This window comes from Microcaecilia unicolor, chromosome 2 (genome assembly GCF_901765095.1).
Source record: "Microcaecilia unicolor chromosome 2, aMicUni1.1, whole genome shotgun sequence".
Lineage (NCBI taxonomy): Eukaryota > Metazoa > Chordata > Amphibia > Gymnophiona > Siphonopidae > Microcaecilia > Microcaecilia unicolor.
The window spans coordinates 113,809,926-113,835,623 of NC_044032.1; the positions used below are offsets into that span (position 1 = coordinate 113,809,926).

The 25,698-nt window shown below is 44.5% G+C and overlaps 1 protein-coding gene across 1 annotated transcript in view; it reads right to left on the bottom strand.

Moving 5' to 3' along the window:
• THBS4 (thrombospondin 4) overlaps positions 1-25,698 on the bottom strand; it is a 113,916-nt gene that overhangs the window by 38,565 nt on the left and 49,653 nt on the right. Inside the window, exons 7-12 of the mRNA XM_030193224.1 lie at positions 24,962-25,131; positions 20,074-20,211; positions 16,354-16,431; positions 14,096-14,248; positions 734-838; positions 329-436 (exon numbers count right to left, since the gene is read on the bottom strand). Coding sequence (XP_030049084.1) covers positions 329-436; positions 734-838; positions 14,096-14,248; positions 16,354-16,431; positions 20,074-20,211; positions 24,962-25,131 — 752 coding nt within the window. The remainder of the gene's footprint in view (positions 1-328; positions 437-733; positions 839-14,095; positions 14,249-16,353; positions 16,432-20,073; positions 20,212-24,961; positions 25,132-25,698) is intronic.

Genomic DNA, 25,698 nt, shown 5'->3' on the forward strand with positions numbered 1-25,698 from the left:
TTCCTGGCACATGCTAATTGGCTAAATAGGTGCTCCACCCCCAGCCTGCCCCTAACCTAACCGGTTAGGAGAATGCTGATTAGCGGCGATATTCAGTGGTATTTACCAGTAAAGTGCCACTGAATATCAGGTGCTGGATTGCTGAGCAGGGTTTAAACTGGGCAGGAGCCTCTCCTGCCCGGTTAAATCTTTTTGAATATTGGGTAGCATGTTACTATCAGTGCTCTAACATGCATTTTGAATATGTTGTAGTAAATATGGTCCTTAATCTTCATTCTAATCTGTGTGATTAACTTGGGAAGCCAAGCTGTGTTCCGTAACCATGTACCTGTTCGTTCGGAATGCCATCTCCATCTGCATCATCATCACAAGCATCTCCTGTTCCATCTCGGTCTGAATCTTCTTGGCCAGAGTTTGGAACAAATATGCAGTTATCCTTGTAAAGCAGAAGACCAGAAATACAATGAAAGCAACACTCTCAATAGCCTCTTCTCTCCTATAGGCTAATCAATCCCTATAACAAATAAAGCTGCTCATTTTCAAAGCACATAGACTTACAAAATTCCACAGCCTATGTAAGTTTACTGTGTAACTTTGTAAGTCTATGTGCTTTGAAAATGAGCCTCAAAATCTTCCTGTGGGTGATGATCTTTCATCAACAGCGTTGTTAGCAAACAACCTTGCTGAAGGATATCATAAAAGAAAATGTAAAATAGATCTGGAGCTTGCTCACTTTTCGACAGTTTGTAGCAGCACATCTGAGCTCTTCATCTGGATAACTGTCGATATCTGTATCCTTTCCACAAATGAAGCCATCACCAGCCCAACCAACCGCACACTACAAGGGGAAAAGAGAATCATGGAAGTAGTCAGTAAGTCTGTCCCTGCTGCTTATACACAACATGACACTTGACAGAGCGTATGCACTAGTACCAGTACTATGCAGCTGTGGCGTAGCTAGGTGGGGCGCAGGGGGAGCAGTCGCTCCCCCAAACAGCTGTTTTGAAAAAATGGCGCCTATGCGCCTCGTGGCAATAAATATTTTTTTTCTGCTCCCTCCCTCCTGAGTCTTAATCTTTTCCAGTTTCTTCTGCTTGTCTCTCCCATCTGCGTGTTCACTTTTTACTTCCTTGAAGCCTTCTCCCTCCTGCGCAGCACTGCACCGGCGATTCACAGTCAGCCTTCTGCCAGTGTCGGGGCCTCTCCTCAGGCGCGTCCCACCTCTGCGGAAAACAGGAAGTTGCAATAGAGTAGGTGGGATGCGCCTGAGGAGAGGCCCCAACGCTGGCAGAAGGCTGACTGTGAATCGCCAGTGCTGTGCAGGAGGGAGAAGGCTTCAGGGAAGTAAAAAGTGACCACGCGGACGGGAGAGATAGGCAGAAGAGAAGGAGAAAGATGCAACGTTGGGGGGGGGGGGGGGGCTGGAGAAGGGAGAAAGTGGGGTTTAATTGACCGGAGTGGAAGTGAGCCTATCTAGTCCACTTTAACAAGGGAGCCAATTTTGGTAATCTATCTCCACCTGCCCCCCCTCCAAGCAGCTGTTGTTGCCGTTCAGTTCAAAGCAAGCAAACTTATGATCTACTGCATACACGTTGTTCTTTATTGTTGGTCCATCTGTAACAATGCTAAAACGGCTGACTTCTGGCATTGCCATTTTAATATAGTTTTTTCAGCGGACAATACTCCATTTCCTACGGAGGAGAGACTGAAGGAGGCATTGCATTTAATTGAGTATTAACTCTCATCGGTGTAATATTTTCACACTTCTACACCTGAGATTTATCAAGACCCCTGAGGCAGGCCTTAGGGCCGAAACACGGCTGTGTCGGGTCATTTTTTCAAAATCCTTGGGTCGTTTTTTGAAAATCCTTAATAAAGTTGTTTGGTATTCCTCCTTGGTTCATCCTCACTTTTTTTCTACATGATGAAGGATGTAGACATGGTATAAATCAGCTGCTTGCCTCCTGATAACTGAGGGTGGGAGAGGGTGGGAATGAGTGAGAGAAAGAGTTAACCAGGAAGATGCAGACACTGTATAAAATATTGCCCCCCTCCTGTTATCTGACAGCGGAGAGAGTGAGAGTTAATCTGTCTGGTGGAGGATGCAGACAAAGTATAAAACGCTACCCTCCTGCAAGGATTTTTAGTTATGCAGATGACATAACATTATTGACTTTGATGTTAGGCAATATAATAGACAAAATATCAGTGGTGCAAGACATAACTAATAAAGTGGAAAGTTGGATTACATCACACTGTTTAAAACCAGATAAGGATAAGTCAAAATTTATGTGAATAGGTTTAGTTTGACTCTAGACCTTGCTGAAATCTTAAGATTAGTGGCATAGATTTATTGTTTTTTTTTAGCATAAGATATTGAGGTGTGTGGTTACACGCTGCCATCTTCTGGAGTTTGAGCCCCTGACGCAGCTCTTTTGGGCAAAACATAGTCTGTGTCAGTGGCGTAGCTACATGGGGCCTGAGGGGGCCGGGGCCCCCGCAGATTCACCCCCGGACCCCCCTCCCGGCGAACCCCCCGCCGCCGCCGCCGCCGCCTACCTTTACTTTTGCTGGCGGGGGATCCCACTCCCCGCCAGCCGACGTCTTCTCAGGCCTTCCTGTTCTTCAATTTGTTTGCTGACGTCCTGCACGTTGTACGTGCAGGACGTCAGACTCAGAGAACAGTTCTGTTCTCTGAGTCTGATGTCCTCGTCAGCAAACAAATTGAAGAGCAGGAAGCGACTGAGAAGAAGACGTCGGCTGGCGGGGAGTGGGATCCCCCACCAGCAAAAGTAAAGGTAGGCGGCGGCGGCGGCAGGTTCGCGGCGGGAGGGGGGGCGGCGCCGGGGGGAGGGCTAAAATGTGCCCCCTCCCCCCGGGCTCTGGACCCCTCCCCCACGGAAGGCTGGCTACGTCCCTGGTCTGTGTCGGGCATTTCTATTGGGTGTTTACCCGATAATAAAGATTGATTTGTATTACTGACAGATTGCCACGACTGTGACTATATTCCATGCCTACACTCACCTTGCCTCCGGGTGACCGGGTCCTGTGGTTGCTGTGGACTGTTTTTTCCTGTTTCCCAGATGTCTTCCAGGTTCCATTCTGGTCCTGATGTTCCAGCTTTCCAGACTTGCCTTGGTGGTTCTGCTGTCTAGCCTCACCAGTGACATCATCTATAATTGCCTTTGTTAAGCACCTGGGAACTTTCAGGCTTTGCCTTTGCAACAGAGGTCTTCAGATGGTCTTTCATCTGTGTGTGTTTGTTGCAGTTCTAGCTCTGCTAGCATTTGCCTTGCTTGTCTTTAGCTCCTTACTGTTTGTATCTAGCTTCAGTTCCTTACTGTTGTATCTGCCTTGCTTGTCTTTAGCTTTAGTTCCTTATTGTTTGTATCTACCTTCAGTTCCTTACTGTTTGTATCTGCCTGGCTTGTCTGTAGTCTAACTTCCTTACTGTTGTTACTGCCCTGCGTGTTCTCAGTTTCTGTTCCTTTTGTGTGCCTCTGCCCTGTCTTCAGCTTTAGTTTCCCACCTGCCTGATGCATCCTATTTGTCCCCAGCTTCTGGCCCACCTTGCTTGGGTCTGCCTTGTTTGCCAGTCCAGCCAAGCCAAGTCTGTTCCTGTCCAGCCAAGCCATTCCAGCTTTTGGTTCCAGTCCAGCCAAGCTAAGTCCGCGCCAGCTTTTGGTTCCAGTCCAGCCAAGCCAAGTCCGTTCCAGCTTTTGGGTCCAGTCCAGCCTGTTGGTGTTTGTCCGCACTTCCCTGTTGAGTGGACTTCCTGCTGTTGTCGGTCTCTGGCAGCAGCCCAAGGGCTCACTATTCCGGATCGCTTGCAGCGGCGTGACACTGATCTGCTTTTTTTGCTTCCACGTTGGATTTTGTGGATCGTCTGCCTTGTTGTTTTTTGGGACCATCTTAAGATTAGTGGCATAGATTTTATTTTGGAATCCTTGCTGAGAATATTAGGTGTGTTGTTATATAATAAACTTATCAGGAGAGTATTCCTTAGATGGAAACAGTTGCAGTGAATCTGGAAATACTTTGAATTCAATCAGTTTACAACTATCGTTCAAGCATCTGTAATGACTTAAATAGATTACTGTAATGTTATTTATATAGGATGTTTGGATAAGGTTTACAAAAGGTTGTAAACCTTGCAAAACACTGCAGCAAGATTGCTATGCTGAGTGAGTAAATACAGTAAGGTGACTGAGAAGTTCTTAGAGAAGAGGACATTTCTCTGGTAAGTGAACACTATTTTCTTTGTGCTTTGGGAACTTAAAGATTGGGGTTTAAAGGAGGAATTATAGGTTAGTGATAGGCACAATAAAAATATAAAAAAGCAAATTTTATCAACTAATCTCCATAGTCTTTTCCCCTTAGTTTTAAAAACTTTGTACCACAGCATTAACAGATAGACTCTAGCAGGCACTGCAGGATCTAGTTTAGTCTTCCCAGCCCTAGGACAACTCTTCATTTATAGTCAGTTATTGTAATTAGGGTAACAAGCAAGGAGTGCTCTTACAGAGTTTTAAATACATTTCATTAACATCTAAGAAGGAAACACTAAATAAATCATACAATATACTATCCTGCTTATAATCGAAATAGAAAAACGCCTATATTGTGACCCAAATCGGGAGACAGACGTTTATCTCACAAAAACGAATAAAGCGGTATAATCGAAAGCCGAATTTGGATGTTTTTAACTGCACTCTGTCGCGGATGCGGACAAAGTTGATGGGGGCGTGTCGAAGGCGGAACTGGGGCGTGGTTATCGGCCAATCAGAGATGGGTGCCTTTCGCCGATAATGGAAAAAAAATATGCGTTTTTAGCGAGAATTTAGGGCACTTTTCCTGGACCCTGTTTTTCCACGAATAAGGCCCCAAAAAGTGCCCTAAATGACCAGATGACCACTGGAGGGAATCGGGGATGACCTCCCCTTAATCCCCCAGTGGTCACAAACCCCCTCCCACCACAAAATATGCCGTTTCACAACTTTTTATTTTCACCCTCAAATGTCATACCCACCTCCCTGGCAGCAGTATGCAGGTCACTGGAGCAGTTATTAGGGGGTGCAGTGGACTTCAGGCAGGTGGACCCAGGCCCATCCCCCCCCCCACCTGTTACACTTGTGCTGGTAAATGGGAGCCCTCCAAACCGCCCCCCAAACCCACTGTACCCACATGTAGGTGCCCCCTTCACCCCTTAGGGCTATAGTAATGGTGTAGACTTGTGGGCAGTGGGTTTTGAGGGGGATTTGGGGGGCTCAACACCCAAGGGAAGGGTGCTATGCACCTGGGAGCTGTTTTACCTTTTTTTTTTTTTTGTAAAAGTGCCCCCTAGGGTGCCCGGTTGGTGTCCTGGCATGTGAGGGGGACCAGTGCACTACGAATCCTGGCCCCTCCCACGAATAAATGTCTTGGAGTTATTCGTTTTTGAGCTGGGCGCTTTTGGTTTCCATTATCGCTGAAAAACAAAAACGCCCAGCTCAAAAAAAGATAAACGTCCATGTTTTTCGAAACTACGGTTCGGTCTGCCCCTTCACGGACCCGTTCTCGGAGATAAACGCCCATGGAGATAGACGTTTCCATTCGATTATGCCCCTTTATATAAACTAAAATACATTTTTATATTAGGCTAATATCCCTAATACTGTAGCAAGTTTTAAATTATTGAAAAACTCAAAAACACTAAGATGGAGTCAGCAGTCCAGCATTGAGAGGGGTGCTATCCAGTCTTTTGCATTGAGTGTCACATGTATGGCTATCTCCCAGTTGGTGCGATGTCATATGTGTGTGCCCGATGCAAAGAGCTCCTAGCTCAGACCTCACGCGTCACCTAGATAGGATTTTAGATAGTGCTGGGGAGGAGTCGGCTATCTTGGTACATGTGGGTACCAATGACATAGGAAAATGTGGGAGAGAGGTTCTGGAAGCCAAATTTAGATTCTTAGGTAGAAAGCTCAAATCCAGAACCTCTAGGGTAGCATTTTCTGAAATGCTACTTGTTCCACGCGCAGGGCCCAAGAGACAGGCAGAGCTCTGGAGTCTCAATGTGTGGATGAGACGATGGTGCAGGGAGGAGGGTTTTAGATTTGTTAGGAACTGGGCAACATTCTGGGGAAGGGGGAGCCTATTCCGAAAGGATGGGCTCCACCTTAACCAGGGTGGGACCAGGCTGCTGGCATTGGCATTTAAAAAGCAGATAGAGCAGCTTTTAAACTAGAAATGTGGGGAAGGCCAACAGTCGCTCAAAAGCGCATGGTTCGGGATAAGGTATCTTTCAAAGTATCACCAAAACAGGAAAGATAGGGTATCCTGATAGTGAGGTTGCAAAAGAGACCATCAGGGCTGGTCTTAGCAAGTGCGGGGCCCTGTGCAGACCAATTTGATGGGGCCCCACCCTAGCCCTTCCCCCACCCTAGCTCCAGGGCCGGCCACCCCTTCCTCTGAGCTCTAGGGTGGCCACCCCTCCCATCTGCGCTCCCTCCGAGCTCCCGGGCCATCCCCTCCGAGCTCCAGGACCATCCCCTCTCCCTCCGAGGCCTCCCTCCCTCCCAGTTCCAGGGCCCCTTCCTCCTTCCCAGCTCCAATGCCCTCCTTCCCAGCTCCAAGGCCCTCCCTCCTTCCCAGATCCAAGGCCCCCCTCCCTCCGAGGCCTCCCTCCTTCCGAGGCCTCCCTCCCTCCGAGGCCTCCCTCGGAGCTCCAGTCCCCCTCCCTCTGAATTTTAAAAGTTACCTCGTTGGGTTATAGGCAGCGGCAGGTAGCAGCAGTGAAAAGCATGCTAGCTCGGTGCTTCAGGACCCTTCCTTTCTCTCTCTCAGCTCTGGTCCCGCCCTCATTTCCTGTTTCCACAAGGGTGGGACCAGAGCTGAGAGAGGGAAGGGAAGGCTCCTGAAGTGCCGAGCAGCTTGCATGCTTTTCACTGCTGCCACCTGCCGCTGCCTGTAACCAGACGACGTAACTTTTAAAATTCAGAGGGAGGGGGACTGGAACTCAGGCAGTCGGGGCGGAGGCGCGCTGCGCGGGCCCCCCTTGAGCACGAGGCCCTATGCGGTTGCCTCGGTCGCCTCACCCTAAGACCGGCCCTGGAGACCATAGTAGATCAGGTGTCCTTAAATAAAAATAAAAAACAGACAGAAGATTGCAAATTAATACCATCAAGTACTGAGCATGATGTAATTAGGAACAATAAACATAGTTTGAAATGTCTATATGCGAATGCCAGGAGCCTAAGAAATAAGATGGGAGAGTTAGAATATATTGCACTAAATGAAAAATTAGATATAATAGGCATCTCTGAGACCTGGTGGAAGGAGGATAACCAGTGGGACACTGTCATACTGGGGTACAAATTATATCGTAGTGACAGGGTGGATCGAATTGGTGGAGGGGTAGCATTGTATATTAACGAGAGCCTTGAATCAAATAGATTGAAAATTCTGCAGGAAACAAAACCCTTCTTAGAATCACTATGGATTGAAATGCCATGTGTAAAGGGGAAAAGGATAGTGATAGGAGTGTACTACCGTCCACCTGGCCAGGATGAACAGACAGATGCAGAAATGTTAAAGGAAATTAGGGACGCAAACAAACTGGGCAACACAATAATAATGGGTGATTTCAATTACCCCGATATTGACTGGGTAAATGTAACATCGGGGCACACTAGGGAGGTAAAATTCCTTGATGAAATCAAGGACTGCTTTATGGAGCAGCTGGTACAGGAGCCGACGAGAGAAGGAAAAATTCTAGACCTAGTCCTTAGTGGAGTGCATGATCTGGTGCGGGAAGTAATGGTGCTGGGGCCACTTGATAACAGTGATCATAATATGATCGAATTTGATATTAGCTTTGAAGTAAGTATACATAGGAAATCAAATACGTTAGCGTTTAACTTTAAAAAGGAGACTATGGTAAAATGAGAAGAACGGTGAAAAAAAAACTTAGAGGAGCGGCTGCGAGGGTCAAAAATTTACATCAGGCGTGGATGCTGTTCAAAAACACCATCCTGGAAGCCCAGGCCAAATATATTCCACGTATTAAAAAAGGAGGACGGAAGACCAAACGACAGCCAGCATGTTAAAAAGTGAGATGAAGGAAGTTATTAGAGCTAAAAGAAAATCCTTCAGAAAATGGAAGAAGGAACCAACTGAAAATAATAAGAAACAGCATAAGGAATGTCAAGTCAAATGCAAAGTGCTGATAAAGAAGGCTAAGAGGGACTTCAAAAAAAAGATTGCGTTGGAGGCCAAAACACATAGTAAAATTTTTTTTAGGTATATTAAAAGCAGGAAGCCAGCAAAAGAATTGGTTGGACCTCTAGATGACCGAGGAGTAAAAGGGCGATTAGGGAAAACAAAGCTGTAGCGGAGAGATTAAATTAATTCTTTGCTTTGGTCTTCACTGAGGAAGATTTGGGTGGAATACCGGTGCCAGAAATGGTATTCGAAGCCGACGAGTCGGAGAAACTTAATAAATTCTCTGTAAACATGGAGGATGTAATGGGGCAGTTCTACAAACTGAAGAGTAGCAAATCTCCTGGACCGGATGGTATTCATCCTAGAGTACTGATAGAACTGAAAAATGAACTTGCAGAGTTATTGTTAGTAATATGTAATTTATCCTTAAAATCGAGCGCGGTACCGGAAAATTGGAGGGTGGCCAATGTAATGCCGATTTTTAAAAAAGGTTCCAGAGGAGATCCAGGAAATTATAGACCGGTGAGTCTGACATCAGTGCCGGGTAAAATGGTAGAGACTATTATAAAGAACAAAATGACAGAGCATATTCAAAAGCATAGATTAATAAGAAAGTCAACATGGATTTAGTAAAGGGAAATCTTGCCTCACCAATCTACTATATTTCTTTGAAGGGGTGAACAAACGTGGATAAAGGTGAGTCGGTTGATATTGTGTATCTGGATTTTCATAAGATGTTTGACAAAGTACCTCATGAAAGACTCCAGAGGAAATTGGAGAGTCATGGGATAGGAGGTAGTGTTCTATCTTGGATTAACAACTGGTTAAAAGATAGAAAACAGAGAGTAGGGTTAAATGGTCAGTATTCTCAATCGAGAAAGGTAGTTAGTGGGGTTCCCCAGGGATCTGTGCTGGGACCACTGCTTTTTAACATATTTATAAATGACCTAGAGATGGGAGTAACTAGTGAGGTTATTAAATTTACTGATGACACAAAGTTATTCAAAGTCATTAAATCGCGGGAAGATTGTGAAAAATTACAAGAGGACCTTACGAGACTGGGAGACTGGGCGTCTAAATGACAGATGACGTTTAATGTGAGCAAGTGCAAAGTGATGCATGTGGGAAAGAGGAACCCAAATTATAGCTACGTCATGCAAGGTTCCACGTTAGGAGTCACAGACTAAGAAAGGGATCTAGGTATCATCGTTGATGATACATTGAAACCTTCTGATCAGGCCCGAGGTCAAGATGGCGGCTGTGTGAGAAGCACAGCTAGACGCGACCCACTCTTCTCCCTAAACACCAAGCAAGTTCGCTCCTTACCTGACCCTCTAGATGGGGAAAAGGAGAGGCAAAGTCAGGGAGATTCCCTCTCTCCCTGGCGGGTCAAGCCAACTTCGCCAGGCGAAAATGGAGGATTTTGGAATCGCGCCAGGTCCTGGACAAACTTCTACTCCTGTAGCTGAGGCTAACGCTGTGACGCTGGCCGACAGTGTAGACGGGGCTTTCCTAAGCCCCGTCGAACGTGCGGCTCCTCCACAACCAGGAAGTGGTTGTCTACTGATGAGTCCTGACGCTCTTTCCCGAAGTGGATTACAGACCGAGCAGGGAGGGAGCCGTCGGGAGACCGAGGGAGAACGGAGTGCGGGCAGCCTGAAAGTTCCAGAGGTGAATTCTGCTCCTATGCTGTCGTTGCAGACTGTGAGTATCCTGGAAAACGCTGCCAAAGCACCCCTTCCTGAGTTGAATTTGGAGAAAATGAAAAAACCAGCCGTAGTGACGCTAGAGTCACTATGGGACCTTACCTTTACTGCCCACACCTCTTTACAAGCTGCAATTACTAAAAATGCTGTAACCATCAAAACTTTGTCAGAAACTGCTTTATCCCAATTGCAACTGACTGAATTTCAAACTGCCGCAGTAAAATCTCTTACGGAAAGAACTCAAAAAATGGAACTTGTGGGACAAACTTTGATAAAGGATAAGAATTTTACTCAAAGGCGGTTGGAATATCTTGAAAATCAGTCTAAACGCTTAAATTTGAGGCTAATAAATTTTCCAAGTTCACCATTGGTTACTCCGGTACAAATGGTTAAGAAATATCTCGTTGAAATACTGGGTATGTCAGATAACTCACTACCACCAATAACTAGAGCTTATTATTTGCAAACTGAATCAAAGTTTCCTCAAGGTGGAGAAGCGATGAACCTGACAACCTTTTTGGAGTCCTCTTTGGAGGTCATTACCAAAAGAGCAACTTTATTAGTCTCTTTTGCATTAGAGATGGATAGGGATGCAGTTTTGAGACTTTCTTTGAGACATTTAGATTCTATGTTTTTGGGGTCAAAAATAAGGATTTACCCGGACTTATCAAGAGAGACTCAAATGCGGCGCAAGGCCTTTTTGACCCTGCGCCCAAGAACTGTGGCGATAGGAGCTAGCTTCCTATTGAAATTTCCCTGTGTTTGCAGAATTGTATTTCAATCCAAACAATTTCAGTTTTTTGACCCCAAACAACTGGAGGAATTTCTGCTTAGTAGAGAAGGAGTTCAGGTGGTGGTATAGTCCCATATGTACACTGTTTAACAGCTTTTGAGTGAAGAATCCAGGGCATGTGCTTCATTGGTAAAGTTATTATTATACAATTATTTCATAGATTATTTAAGTAATCTTACATCTTGATCTGATTTCTTATATTGAGGTCGATAATTTGTTGAAACTTACTAGTTTATTATATGTTTGATTAAGTGTGATTTCCAATTTGTGTATTATCATTCATAAAGGTGAAATTATGTTAGTTAAAAAGCTTAATAAAAATAAAAATTAATATAAAAAAAAAAAAGAAACCTTCTGATCAGTGTGCTGCTGCGGCTAAGAAAGTAAATAGAATGTTAGGTATTATTAGGAAAGGAATGGAAAACAAAAATGAGGATGTTATAATGCCTTTGTATCGCACCATGGTGCGATTGCACCTCAAATATTGTGTTCAATTCTGGTTGCCCCATCTCAAAAAAGATATAGTGGAATTAGAAAAGGTGCATAGAAGGGCAACGAAAATGATAAAGGGGATGGGACGACTTCCCTATGAGGAAAGGTTAAAGTGACTAGGGCTCTTCAGCTTGGAGAAAAGGCGGCTGAGGGGAGATATGATAGAGGTCTATAAAATAATGAGTGGAGTGGAATGGGTAGACGTGAAGCGTCTGTTTACGCTTTCCAAAAATACTAGGACTAGGGGGCATGCGATGAAGCTACAATGTAGTAGATTTAAAATGAATCAGAGAAAATGTTTCTTCACTCAGCGTGTAATTAAACTCAGAAATTCATTGCCAGAGAATGTTGTAAAGGCAGTTAGCTTAGCAGAGTTTTAAAAAGGTTTGGACGGCTTCCTAAAGAAATAGTCCATAGACAATTATTAAATGGACTTGGGGAAAATCCACTATTTCTGGGATAAGCAGTATAGAATGTTTTGTACTGTTTTGGGATCTTGCCAGGTATTTGTGACCTGGATTGGCCACTGTTGGAAACAGGACGCTTATTTATTTTTTTATTTTTTATTTTTGTTACATTTGTACCCCGCTTATGTACTTATGACTCCTTTGCTGCAGTACATTCAATGGCTTCCAGTTGAGGCAAGGGCCATCTTTAAACTGTGTAACTTGGTTTATAAAATATTGCATGATATAGCACTTTATTACATGACCTCAATTTAGAGTATTGTATAGAATTCTGGAGACTGCACCTTCAAAAGATATAAACAGGATGGAGTCGGTCCAGTGGGCGGCTACTAAAATGGTCAGTGGTCATCATAAAGTGAATGAGGACAGACTTAAAGATCTCAATATGTATACTTTGGAAGAAAGGTAAGAGAGGGGAGATGTGATATGGACATTTAAATACCTATGAGGCATAAATGCACAGGATATGAGTCTCTTTCAATTGAAAGGAAGCTCTGGAACAAGGGGGCATAGGATGAAAGTGAAAGAGGACAGACTTAGAAGTAACCTGAAGAAATACATCTTCATGGAAAGGGTGCTGAATTTGTGGAATCGCCTCCCAGTAGAAGTGGTGGAGACAAAAACAGTATATGAATTCAAGAAAACTTGGGACAAGTACATAGGATCTCTAAGGTAGTGACAGGGAGAGTAGATGGCATGGATGGGCAGACTGGATAGGCCATATGGTCTTTATCTGCCTACATTTTTCTCTGTTTCTATGTTTCTAAGGAACACCTGCAGAATCATAAAAGACGCATGAAAATTATCTCAGTTTGTATATATATGTTGCTGTTGCCACTGCTGAAGTTATAAGTGACTCTCGGGCTCATTTTCAAAACAGAAAACTGTCTAAAAAGTAGCATAAAGCAGCATTTGGACGTTTTTCTCACAAACACGTCCAAATCAGTATTTTCGAAACCTATATCTAGAGACGTTTTTCTATGAAGTCAGTTAGAAGTACGTCCATATCTCAAGGGGGCGTATCAGGGGCATGTTCAGGTGGGGACATGGGTGTTCCTAAGACTTAGACATTTTTCAGCCATAATGGAACAAAACAAAAATGTCCAGGACTAAAACTAAGACGTTTTGAGCTAGACCTGTTTTTAGAACGAATAATGCACAAAAAGGTGCCCTAACTAACCAAATGACCACTGAACGGAATCAGGGATGACCTCCCATTATTCCCCCAGTGGTCACTAACCCCCTCCCACCCCCTAAAAATGTGATGAAAACCCAGCCTCAGGTGTTATACTCAGGTCCTTTAGAACAGCATGCAGGTCTCTGGAGTAGTCTAGTGTTGGGTGCAGACAAGTGGACCCAGGCTCCTACCTCCCCCTACCTGTTACACTTGTGGAGGAAACTGTGAGCCCTCTAAAACTCACCAGAAACCCACTGTATCCACATATAGGTGCCCCCTTCACCTGTAAGGGCTATGGCAGTGGTGTACAGTTGGGGGTACTGGGTTTTGGGGGGCTCAACACACAAGATAAGGGAGCAATGGTGAGATGTGTACCTGGGAGCATTTTATGAAGTCCACTGCAGTGCCCCCTAGGGTGCCCTATTGCAGTCCTGGGATGTCAGGGGGACCAGTCTACTAAAAATGTTGGCTCCTCCTACATCCCAGTGGCTTGATTTTGTTCGTTTTGCACTTGGACGTTTATTTTTCGAAAATGGACAAAAAACAAAATGTCCTAATCACAAAACATTATTCACAACCGTATTTTCGAAAACAAAAGATAGATGTTTTTCTCTTTCAAAAATGACCTTCTTTCCTATTCGGATTTGGGACGTTTTCTCAAAATGTCCAAAGTCAGATTTAGACGTCATATCGAAAATGCCCCTCCACGTAATATATTAGTAAAATTCTGGCTCAGAACAACACTATTAAGTTAGTTGAGATATTGAGTGGACTGCTAAATTCTGAACTGCTTATTTGATCTTCTGAATTTATCCAGTCCCGGCTTTGGTTCCATAATTAATACATTTGTTTGTATACCTGCTTCCCATTCCAAGGGGCACGTTCTCGGCAGCTACCTTGGTGAACACATGAATTCAGAGTTGCAGTAGGCATTGATCCCAACTGCATAAGTCTCTTTTGACTAGGGGACCCACTGTTTTTAACTCTATTTCAATACTTTCCCTTACAAGATTGTCTACTCATTGCCAATTTAATTTTTATAATAGTGCTGTCTCTCATCTTCATGAATATCATTCTTTAGTGCCCCTTGAAAAAGAGTAGACCTTGCATTCTATTTGGCCAGCATTTACCTTTCAAGTCCATATGCTGCTTTGTTCACATCAGTAAAAGTCAGTATCTATGTCTTGTAACCTTCCACCATTTTCTAGTACTAAATGCCATTTCCCTGCTCCATCCCTTCCTATTATAATGTACTCACAACACAAATAATCTCGCTATTCCTCTCTTCAACACACTGTGCGTTGGGGCTGCATGGGTTCAGCGCTGGATCTGAGCAGCTTCTCTCCTGCTTACAGCCCCTGGTCTGGTCTCCTGTGTATCCAGCATTGCAGGGTCCGCAACGGTATGAACCCTGGGCAAAATGAACATGGAAAAGCCAGTTATCAAAAGCAATTTACTCTGGTAAATACTGCTTTATGTGGGTAAGTGAGTCTAAAAATTACCCATTCTTTACTCAACTAATATCCATGGGGTTCCCCAGTTTGCATATCTTTAGTGTCGTCCTTCCTTGGTTGTGTTTGGGTGGGACTAAGAAACAGTATGCATGCATTGCATTTTCAAATGTACACGTTTTATTTCCCAGACAAATATAGCCAGTAAAAAAAGTGGATGAAACGTCTGTGGCTTAGTTGTACCCATGAGCAATTTTCAGAGGGAAATGTGTGGGCTTTCCTTTTCAAAATGTGTACAGATCTGCAGTTCAAAGTACCAGCAGACTTTGCAACTGCTTGAGCTGTTTTGAAAATTGAAACAATTTGATTTTTCATTTCATTTATTTATATGCCGCCTGTTATACCAAGCAGTTTACAATAAAGACCTCAATTAGGAAACTCATATACAAACATGGCCCTACTGACTCAAGAGGTTTTAAAATATTTATGTAGCACATGCTGTCTTTCATATCTCCTGGTTTTATATGAAAAAAAATCACATTTCAAAATACCTTCCTTGTATGGCACAAGTGTAACAGGGAGCAAGAAGATTGATCCATATAAAAGAAATTTATGGCTGAGAGATTAGTACAAAGAAGACTGTTTTGGATGTATTGGTGTCTGTGGATGCATCCCTAATATTCAGTGGGTCAGGTCTCTCTCCCTTCCTCTCCTCTCAAGCCCTCTCCTCTTATTTCCTACTGCCACCATTGCTACCAATCACAGCCCATAGGCAGAGGACAGTGGCAGGTTCTCATCTACTATCCTAAGGCAGAACATTGGTCTTTACAACATGGCACTATTGTTCAAAGAACAACTTCAGCTGGTGGTAGCAGAAAGGAAGTATGTGATCGGACCAGCAGCTCTGAGCAAGAGGGGAGATGGGGGAGGAGGAGGAGAGGCTGTAAGAGGGAATTGGAGGGGTCAGAGGAGTTATCATGAATGTGAGTGATGATCTGGGGGGAGAGGGATTTGGCTTAGGAGTGAGAGATGAGACTGGTTATTGGGGTGAGCAAGGAAGTGAGGGAGTAAGAGAGGAGCTGGGATGTATGAGGGAAGTTTGAAGGTGAAAGAGTGGATCAACTGGAAAGGATGAGAGAACAGCTGGAAGGAGTGGGGTGGAACAGGTGGTGAGAGAGAGGGGATCAGTGCCAGCACTGTGTGTAATAGAGGGTATGCAGGTGGGGGGGGGGGGGGGAGAGAGAGAATCTAATCTGTATTTAGTTTAATACCCCCTCCCCGGTCATTTTGAAGAGTTGACCTATATGCCTGGAAGGGCTAGGATTTATGCAGGAGGGATGGTTTATATCCACATAGGAAAGGTATCACAATCTGCAGCTATCATTTCAAGTCGTACTAAGATAACTATTAAAAGTAAGGTGGGGGGGGGGGGGGAGGGAATAGAGGAGAGCATACACTTCTTCCTAAACAAGTATAAAGAACTGAGGCAACACCTGAGGGCAATCCCTAAAGATATGAGGATAATTTTCAAACTAGTTGTACATGGCTAGCTAAGCACTTACCTCGGCAAAAATGGGGGGGAGGGGGGGGCTGAAAAGTGCTCTGTCAAAGTGTGAGTACTTTTACCCATGCCTAAGGACAGATGTCGGGGGAGGCGGAGCTGGCAACGGAGCACGCTTTATGATGCTTCAGTACAGGTGTAAATTCATGGGTATCTTGTACCTTCAGTGTTCATCAGCCTTCATTTTCAAAAGGAAACTCTAATACAAAGTACTCCTGGGATTGCAAGCTCCATAGAGTTTCAAACTTGCCTAGTTACTATGTAATATCGTGCATGTTCTACTAAGTAGGAGGGAAAACAAATGACAGTGGAGAAAAAAATTATCAAAGGGTCAGAGGAATCAGGAGGTCCTTGATGTCTGTCTGACTTGTTGGTGGTAGGTATTCACATTATAGAACTGAAGTATGAAAGTTTTTTTTATCTAGTCTAGGTTTGAAAACAACTTTGCATAAATCAGGCCTCGTGACTGTGAATGTTGGTAATGTATATACAGCAGGTACTTACCATGGTGTTTATACACTGGGAATTGGCAACACAGCCACCGTTTCTGCCATCATCACATTCATTAATATCCGTGCAGACCTTATAAAAGAAAGCATGGCACAATATCTTCATACAGCACAAACCTCCACCTCTGCTAATTAAAGAAAAGACATTTTACAAATACGAAGAAGAAAAAGGGGTGGACCAGAACTCCTCTCAGCCACATCCACACTACTGCACCCAGAGGTGTTCCACACAATCTTACATTTTTATTTTATTATCCTACACTTGTGCCATCAGCTGTTCTAATGAGCTGAGTGACAAGATAAAGAAGGAAGCTCAACATATCAACCAATCAGCCTCATGTGTCCAGTATGAATTAACAGGTGTACAAGCATCTGTCATGGTCTCGTTATGGTTCAAGTCCCCTGGTGTTAACAGAAATCAAGGCAAAAACGTCTCCTTTCTTGAGGCACTTCTTTTAACCCTTTCCAAAACGTTATGCAATCCTCTTCAAATGTTGCCCCCTCTCATCAGATGTGAGCTTCTTCATAGTATGGGTTTCCCTACTCACTCCACTCAACCAACTAGTGCCAATGCTGTTTTCTTTTCCCACTGGGGCTTATTTGGCAGACTGACCACATATGATATGTCCCAGGATGCACTCCATGGGGTCAGGCACTGCCATTTTGAAAGATGGTGGCGTGGAGATAGGAGAGATTGGGCATTGCTCCTGTTTCTTTTTCAAGGTACATGGGGGGGGGGGGGGGGGGGTTGCCAGGGGGGTGGGGTGTAGAGGTTCACTAGACACTAGGTATTTTTTGTAGGGCTCAGGGGAACACTGGGGATGGGAGATATTGGGATGGGAGATCTTAGGGGGAGGGGGGGATTGAGGGACAGGAAGGGAGACATTTCATTGCTCTTCTGCAGCAAACAGCTGTATACTACTGCGGTGTGCAGTTTTTTCTGACACTGCACACTTTTTAACACGGTGGTAATTCACAATCCATTAGTTTACTGCATCAGAAGACTTTTGCATTAGAAGCTGTATGCTCAGCCATCACCACATGGCTCTAATGCGCAGCTTTCTGCATAAGTATTTGTCCCCTGTGCTTTGCAAACCCTCAGGCTGCAACCTTTGCAGCCGCCACCTGATTTGAAAACAAAACAGGCCTAGTAAGTGATTACCCACTGGTCAGATTACACATATGAACTTCAAGAAGTACTGAATAAACACACACACACACACACATACATACATACATAGTAGATGACGGCAGAAAAAGACTTGCACGGTCCATCCAGTCTGCCCAACAAGATAACTCATATTTGCTGCTTTTTGTGTATACCCTACTTTGATTTGTATCTGTGCTCTTCAGGGCACAGACTGTATAAGTCTGCCCACACACACACACACACACAAAAAACACACATTTTAGCCTTTTGATTAAAAGCTCAAGAACAGGATAACAGACTGCTCCATTGTGAACTAGAAAACATGACATGGACTCTCATATGAACATGAATTGGATAACAGTAGAAATAATATGTAACTATTAAGGCTGCCTCAGAAAGCAGTAGAGAGTCAGCTGTTTTAGTTTTCCAGTTTTTTGCAAATGGTTCCCTGTTCTGACAGTCTATCCTATTCTTGAAGCGTTACCCAGCAGTGAGGGATAGAGAACTCTTTCATATGGAGCTATGCCCATCTCCTCTCCTCCTCGAAATCCACCACCTGTTCCTCAGACCCCATCCCCACCAACTTACTTAACACCATCACTCCTACTATCACCCCCACCATCTGTCATATCCTCAACCTCTCTCTCTCCACTGCAACTGTCCCGGACACCTTCAAGCATGCTGTGGTCACACCACTCCTCAAAAAACCATCACTTGACCCTACCTGTCCCTCCAACTACCGCCCCATTTCTCTTCTACCCTTCCTCTCCAAAGATACTTGAACGCGCCATTCACAGCCGCTGCATTGATTTTCTCTCCTCTCATGCCATCCTCGATCCGCTTCAATCCGGCTTTCGCCCCCTACACTCGACAGAAACGGCACTATCTAAGGTCTGTAATGACCTGTTCCTCGCCAAATCCAAAGGTCACTACTCCATCCTCATCCTCCTCGACCTATCCGCCGCTTTTGACACTGTCAATCACAACCTACTTCTTGACACACTGTCCTCCTTTGGGTTCCAGGGCTCTGTCCTCTCCTGGTTCTCCTCTTATCTCTCCCATCGTACCTTCAGAGTACACTCTCATGGTTCGTCCTCCTCCCCTATCCCGCTCTCTGTTGGAGTTCCTCAGGGATCTGTCCTTGGGCCCCTTCTTTTTTCAATCTACACCTCTTCCTTAGGCTCCCTGATCTCTTCTCATGGTTTCCACTATCATCTTTATGCTGACGACACCCAGCTTCATCTCTCCACACCAGAAATCACTGTGGAAACCCAGGCCAAAGTATCGGCCTGCTTATCCGACATTGCTGCCTGGATGTCCAACCGCCACCTGAAACTGAACATGGCCAAGACTGAACTTATTGTTTTCCCACCCAAACCCACTTCTCCTCTCCCTTCACTCTCTATCTCAGTTGATAACACCCTCATCGTCCCCGTCTCATCTGCCCGCAACCTCGGTGTCATCTTCGACTCCTCCCTCTCCTTCTCTGCGCATATCCAGCAGATAGCCAAGACCTGTCGCTTCTTCCTCTATAACATTAGCAAAATTCGCCCCTTCCTCTCCGAGCACACCACCTGAACTCTCATCCACTCTCTCATTACCTCTCGCCTTGACTACTGCAACCTACTCCTCACCGGCCTCCCACTTAGCCATCTATCCCCCCTTCAGTCCATCTAGAACTCTGCCGCACGTCTTATCTTCCGCCTTAACCGATATACTCATATCACCCCTCTCCTCAAGTCACTTCACTGGCTTCCGATCAGATACCGCATACAGTTCAAGCTTCTCCTACTCACCTACAAATGCACTCGATCTGCAGCCCCTCCTTACCTCTCTACCCTCATCTCCCCTTACGTCCCTACCCGTAACCTCCGCTCTCAAGACAAATCCCTCCTTTCAGTACCCTTCTCCACCACCGCCAACTCTAGGCTTCGCCCTTTCTGCCTCGCCTCACCCCATGCTTGGAACAAACTCCCTGAGCCCATACGCCGGGCCCCCTCCCTACCCATCTTCAAATCATTGCTCAAAGCCCACCTCTTCAATGTCGCCTTCGGCACCTAATCACTACACCTCTTCTCAGGAAATCTCAACTACCCCAACTTGACATTTCGTCCTTTAGATTGTAAGCTCTTCTGAGCAGGGACCGTCCTTATTTGTTAATTTGTACAGCGCTGCGTAACCCTAGTAGCGCTCTAGAAATGTTAAGTAGTAGTAGTAGTATGCTTTGAGGAGCACACACACTAGGGACGTTGCCCCACCAAAAATGCAGAATTAACATTACCTACATATATATCCTTGGCTTGGGGATTTGAAAAGCAATAAAAAAACAGAACTCCCTGACACAAAAATGTGTAATAGAATCTGACCGTGGGAGTGGGGGGGAGGTGGGGGTGGGGGGGTCATATATGCAATGTGCCAAGCAGTTGAGAAGCAAGTTCCTATCTATGATCCAATCACACCCTAGGGTTAACTAAAAGATATACAACACAGTGCTTTCTTCTTACAATTATACCACATATCTATGGCTTCTGGTACCTTACCTTAAAAACAGCAGAAGTTACCTACCTGCTTGTGTGTCCTGGCATAGTTGATACCAGCTCCCTGTATAGACAGCCCTGTGTATCCTGGTGGACAGGCTTCACATTTGAAACCTGGAGAAGTATTTATGCAGCGGACTCCAGTAAAGCAAGGGTTATAACGACACTTAAAGAAAATAGAAATTAAGCATTTAAGAATAAAAATATCTATTAATTCAAATCACTCTCTGTTTCTCCCTATGCTTTAAGTCTTTGAACATTTTTGGTGCAAATTTTCAAAACGTTGTTAGTGGCAAGAAAGGCAGCCAGATGGCAGCTCAAACGTTTTCTAAATCTGGCTAGTTATAGCTATATTTATACAAAAGACAGAAAAAGGAGAAACTCCAATCCTCACAAGTACATAAAGCTAACAGCAAGGAGTGAGGAACCAAGAAAATGAGGAAGACAAACTGAATAATGAATGCTATCCTACATAAGTACATAAGTATTGCCATACTGGGACAGACCGAAGGTCCTTCAAGCCCAGCATCCTGTTTCCAACAGTGGACAATCCAGGTCAGAAGTACCTGGCAAGATTCCAAAACAGTACAACACATTTTAAGCTGCTTATTCTAGAAATAAGCAGTGTATCTTCCCCAAGTCTGTTTTAATAATGGTCTATGGACTTTTCCTTTAGGAAGCCATCCAAACCTTTTTTAAACCCCGCTAAGCTAATCACTTTTACTACATTCTCTGGCAACGAATTCCAGAGTGTAATTACATGTTGAGTGAAGAAATATTTTCTCTGATTCGTTTTAAATTTACTACTTTGTAGCTTCAGTGCATGCCCCCTAGTCCTAGTATTTTTGGAAAGAGTAAATAAATATTCACGTCTACCCATTCCACTCCACTCTTTATTTTATAGACCTCTATCATATCTCCCCTCACCCATCTTTTCTCCAAGCTGAAGAGCCCTAGCCGCTTTAGCCTTTCCTCATAGGGAAGTCATCCCATCCCCTTTATCATTTTCGTCGCCCTTCTCTGCACCTTTTCTAATTCCACTATATCATTTTTGAGTTGCGATGACCAGAACTGAACACAATATTTGAGGTGCGGTCGCAACAAGGAGCAATATAAAGGCGTTATAATGATGCCTAGATCCCTTTCCCAGTTTATTGTTTCCAAAGTACTGCTAGCGAACAATCAAGGGACTTGACACAGCCGTGTTTCAGCAAAAGTGCCTTCTTCAGGAGCCCTTAATATGCACAGTACTCAAAAAATAGCAACCACAAAAATGTCAAATGCAATTGAAGTTGAACCAAGCCATACTGGACAGCACAGGCAAACAGCAAACTAACAGCGTTTCATATGCAAATTAGATAAAGGGGATCTCAATCATATCCCCCCTCAGCTTGGAAAAGAGACAGCTGAGGGGAGATATGATTGAGATCTATAAAATCCTGCATGGTGTAGAATGGGTAAAAGTGAATCGATTTTTCACTGTTTCAGGTTATCAATAGAAATCAAACAAAATAAAACATGGAAAAGAAAATAAGATGATACCTTTTTTATTGGACATAACTTAATACATTTCTTGATTAGCTTTCGAAGGTTGCCCTTCTTCGTCAGATCAGAAACCTTTAAGAGTGGACTAACACGGCTACCACACCTATTCACTGTTTCAAAAAGTATAAAAACCAGGGGACACTCAATGAATTTACATGGAAATACTTTTAAAACAAAATAGGAGGAAATATTTTTTCACTCAAAGAATAATTAAGCTCTGGAACTCGCTGTCGAAGGATGTGTTAACAGCGGTTAGCGTATATAGGTTCAAAAATGTTTGGACACGTTCCTGGAGGAAAAGTCCATAGTCTGTTATTGAGACTATCGCCCTCTCCTCTCTGAACACACCACCTGAACTCTCGTCCATGCTCTCATTACCTCTCGCCTGGACTACTGTAACTTACTCCTCACCGGCCTCCCACTTAGCCATCTATCCCCCCTTCAATCTGTTCAGAACTCTGCTGCACGTCTCATATTCCGCCAGAACCGATAAACTCATATCACCCCTCTCCTCAGGTCACTTCACTGACTTCCGATCAGATACCGCATTCAATTCATGCTTCTCCTTCTTACCTACAAATGCACTCAGTCTGCTGCCCCTCACTATCTTTCTACCCTCATCTCCCCTCACGTTCCCGCCCGTAACCTCCGTTCACAGGATAAATCCCTCCTCTCAGTACCCTTCTCCACCACCGCCAACTCCAGGCTCCGCTCATTCTGCCTCGCCTCACCCTATGCTTGGAACAACCTTCCTGAGCCCTTACGCCAAGCCCCCTCCCTGCCCGTCTTCAAGACTTTGCTTAAAGCCCACCTCTTCAATGCTGCATTCGGCACCTAACCCTTACCGTTCAGTGAATCCAGACTGCCCCAATTTGACTGCCCCTATCGGACCGACCGTTCACTTGTCTATTAGATTGTAAGCTCTTTGAGCAGGGACTGTCGCTCTTTGTTAAATTGTACAGCGCTGCGTAACCCTAGTAGCGCTCTAGAAATGTTAAGTAGTAGTAGTAGTAGTAGATGGACGTGGGGAAAACCACTGCTTGCTCCGGGATTGGTAGCATGGAATGGTACTATTAATTGGGATTCTGTCAGGTACTTGTGACCTGGATTGGCCACTGATGGAAGTAGGATACTGGGCTAGATGGACCATTGGTCTGACCCAGTATGGCTATTCTTATGTTCTTATAAATACTTTCGTACACTCAAACTGTACACATGGAGCAGATACAACTATAGCTATAGATGTCTGCCATCAATTGAGGTCTAGACTAATGCACATCGGTGCTGCCATGGAGAAGACTTAGTTTCACCTTTGCTTTTGAGTGCTTGCTTGACCACATCATAAAGGACCCTTTAGACCAACAGCAATTGACTCACTGATTCACCCGATTCAAGGCAAGAAATTCAGCATATAATGAAAAGCCATTCAAAGCTTGGAAAAAGGGAATATGGAAGGCTGAACAAATGTCAAGTTGTCTGATACTGACTACAAAACGAACAATTGAGGTTTGCTCACTTATGAGCCACAGAATGCAATACCAGCATCACTACAATCCAGACAAAATTCAGCCTTTGGCAAGCATTTTTTTTAAAACATTGACTGCCATGGGCAGAATTAGCCCTGTGAAACCAGGTTTGATTCCCACTGCAGCTCCTTCGGACTCTGGGCAAGTCACTTAACCCTCCATTGCCCCAAGTACAAAATAACTACCTGTATATAATATGTAAACCACTTGATTGTAACCACAGAAAGGCAATATATCAAATCCCATCCCCTTTACCTTTCCCCTTCCCTTGATATTTGGTGCTGGGCCATGTTCAGGCACTTGCATTGAGTATCTGGGGAGAATTGAGCATGCAGTACATGCTGGTGCATATGTGGATCCCAGTCACTATTCAGCTAGTGCCCACATGAGACAGTTATGCAGGTCCCTGCTGAATATTGACCAGGACCTGCATAAAATAAAAAGTTACCCGTGTTCCTCCAATCCCCCCTTCCCACTGTTCTGGGCCCGATCCCCTCCCCCCCCGACCAAGCCCAGGACCTCCCCCGACAAGGTCTACACCCCCTCTCATCCCCCCTAGAAGTCCAGACCCCCTCTCACATTCCCCTCAACAAGGCTAGACCCCCTCCCAACTCCCCCAAGTCAGGATAGCACCCCTAGCAGTTGCCTTGACAAAATGGCTGCCATAACCTGTAATGACAGGTTTACAGTACTTCAGTAGTATCATGAGGCTGCCGCAAGAGTTACCAGTCATCATTTTGTCGAGGCATTTGCTCCTGCCCTCATTACATCGCTGGACCACTAGGGAATTTAGGTAGGCCGGGGAGGGGGGGGGGGGGTCTTATCCTGACTTGGAGGAGGGTTGAGAGAGGATTTTAGCCTTATTGGGGATTGGGGAGGGGGGATTGTATTGTTGGGAAGGGGTCTAGATTTGGGGGGATGGAGTGTGGGAGGGAGAGTCTTTGGTCTTAGCCTTACTGGGGTAGCGGAATCAGATGCACTTAGGGTATGTTTTTAATTCATATGGGTGCCAGATGATATTCAGTGCCAACATCTGCATAACTCCTGGCTCCTCCTCAACTCCACCCACTGTATTGCCCAATGGCTGGTCAGAGCTGATAATCAGCGGCACTGCCCGATTACTGAGAAAGAATGAGTGGGATTGGAAACATTGTTGGTGCTACATTGTGAAGAGCTGTAAATGGGGAGGCAGATGTCATGCTGAGAGAACTGGTGTGGAGGGTGGGAGCAGAAAAGAAAGTAAGAATGCTAGATTTGAAGAAAACTGAAGCTGAAACCCCCCCCCCTGAAAAAACAGAATTGATGACCCAAATTAGTACAATATTCTCTCATAAAAGAGATCCAGATTTACGTTTGAGGACCACAGTGGATTAGCCTGGCAGCGCTAGCACAGAATGAAGTGCTGCTTTTAGCTTTTCATGGCATGTAGTGGGACAACACTCAAGATGCCACGTCTGTTCTGTGAAACACGAATGATTCAGACATGCTTCCCATCAGAATAACGCTGCTAAGTCTTCCTAGAATGCTATTTGAATTTTTATTCTTTAGTTTTGGATTCCGCAGAAATGGATGTTTTCCGCAGTTCATTTCACACAGAACATTCAATTATTCAACTGCAAGTTTACTGTTTACTAGTATCTACAAAAGGAAAAAGGGAGCTCCGGGTTTCAAGTGATGCAAACTGCTCTGGGTGTCAGAATATGCAAATTAAAATGTATACAAATATATATCTTATTACTCACTGTGGAAATCCTATTTGCAACCCTTGAGGACTGGAGATGTCGACTCTAGCCTAAAATATTTTTGAAACTTATAATTTGTTTAGGAAATGAATTAGTTCCATACCTCATCAATATCACTGCATGTAACTCCATTTCCTGAGTAACCATCGGGACAAGGGCCACACTGGAATCCATCTGCTGTTTCTATACACCGGACACCACGGAAACACGAGGTAGCTTCACATTTGGGCTTGGGGGGTTTAGGGGGTACAGTTGGAAGGCTTGACCCCAAACCTATATGCCGAAAAAAGAATGAGTGAGCATAGCATTTCTGCCACATTCACAAGCTTCATACTGGCTAATGTTCTGATATGGTAGTACTTTGGGGGCAATTTGCAAAACCGCATGCATTGATGCAAAGGCTACGGGTATGCTTACCTGTGGGCTTTGCACCAATTTTCAAAGGGAAAGTATGGTTGATTTTCTATTTTTTTGTATTAATGGTTATATGCTAATGTTGGCATGCAGCTATTTAAAAGAAATTACCATTTGAGCACTTACCAACATCTATTTTTTAGGTGGTAAGGGCTCATGTAGTAGCACAGTAGATGACGACAGGTAAAGACCTGCGTGGTCTATCCAGTCTGTCCCACAAGATAAACTCCTAGTATATGATAACATAAGCATATTTGATCTTGAGCTGTCCTTGCAATTTTCAGGGCATGGACTGTAGAAGTCTGTCCAGAACTGGCTTAATTTTCAATTACTGGAGTTGCCATTAAAGCCCGTTCCAGTCCAACTGTATTAAACTAGCTATGATTGGGATATAGACCGTAGGAGTCTATCCAGCACTAACTTTAC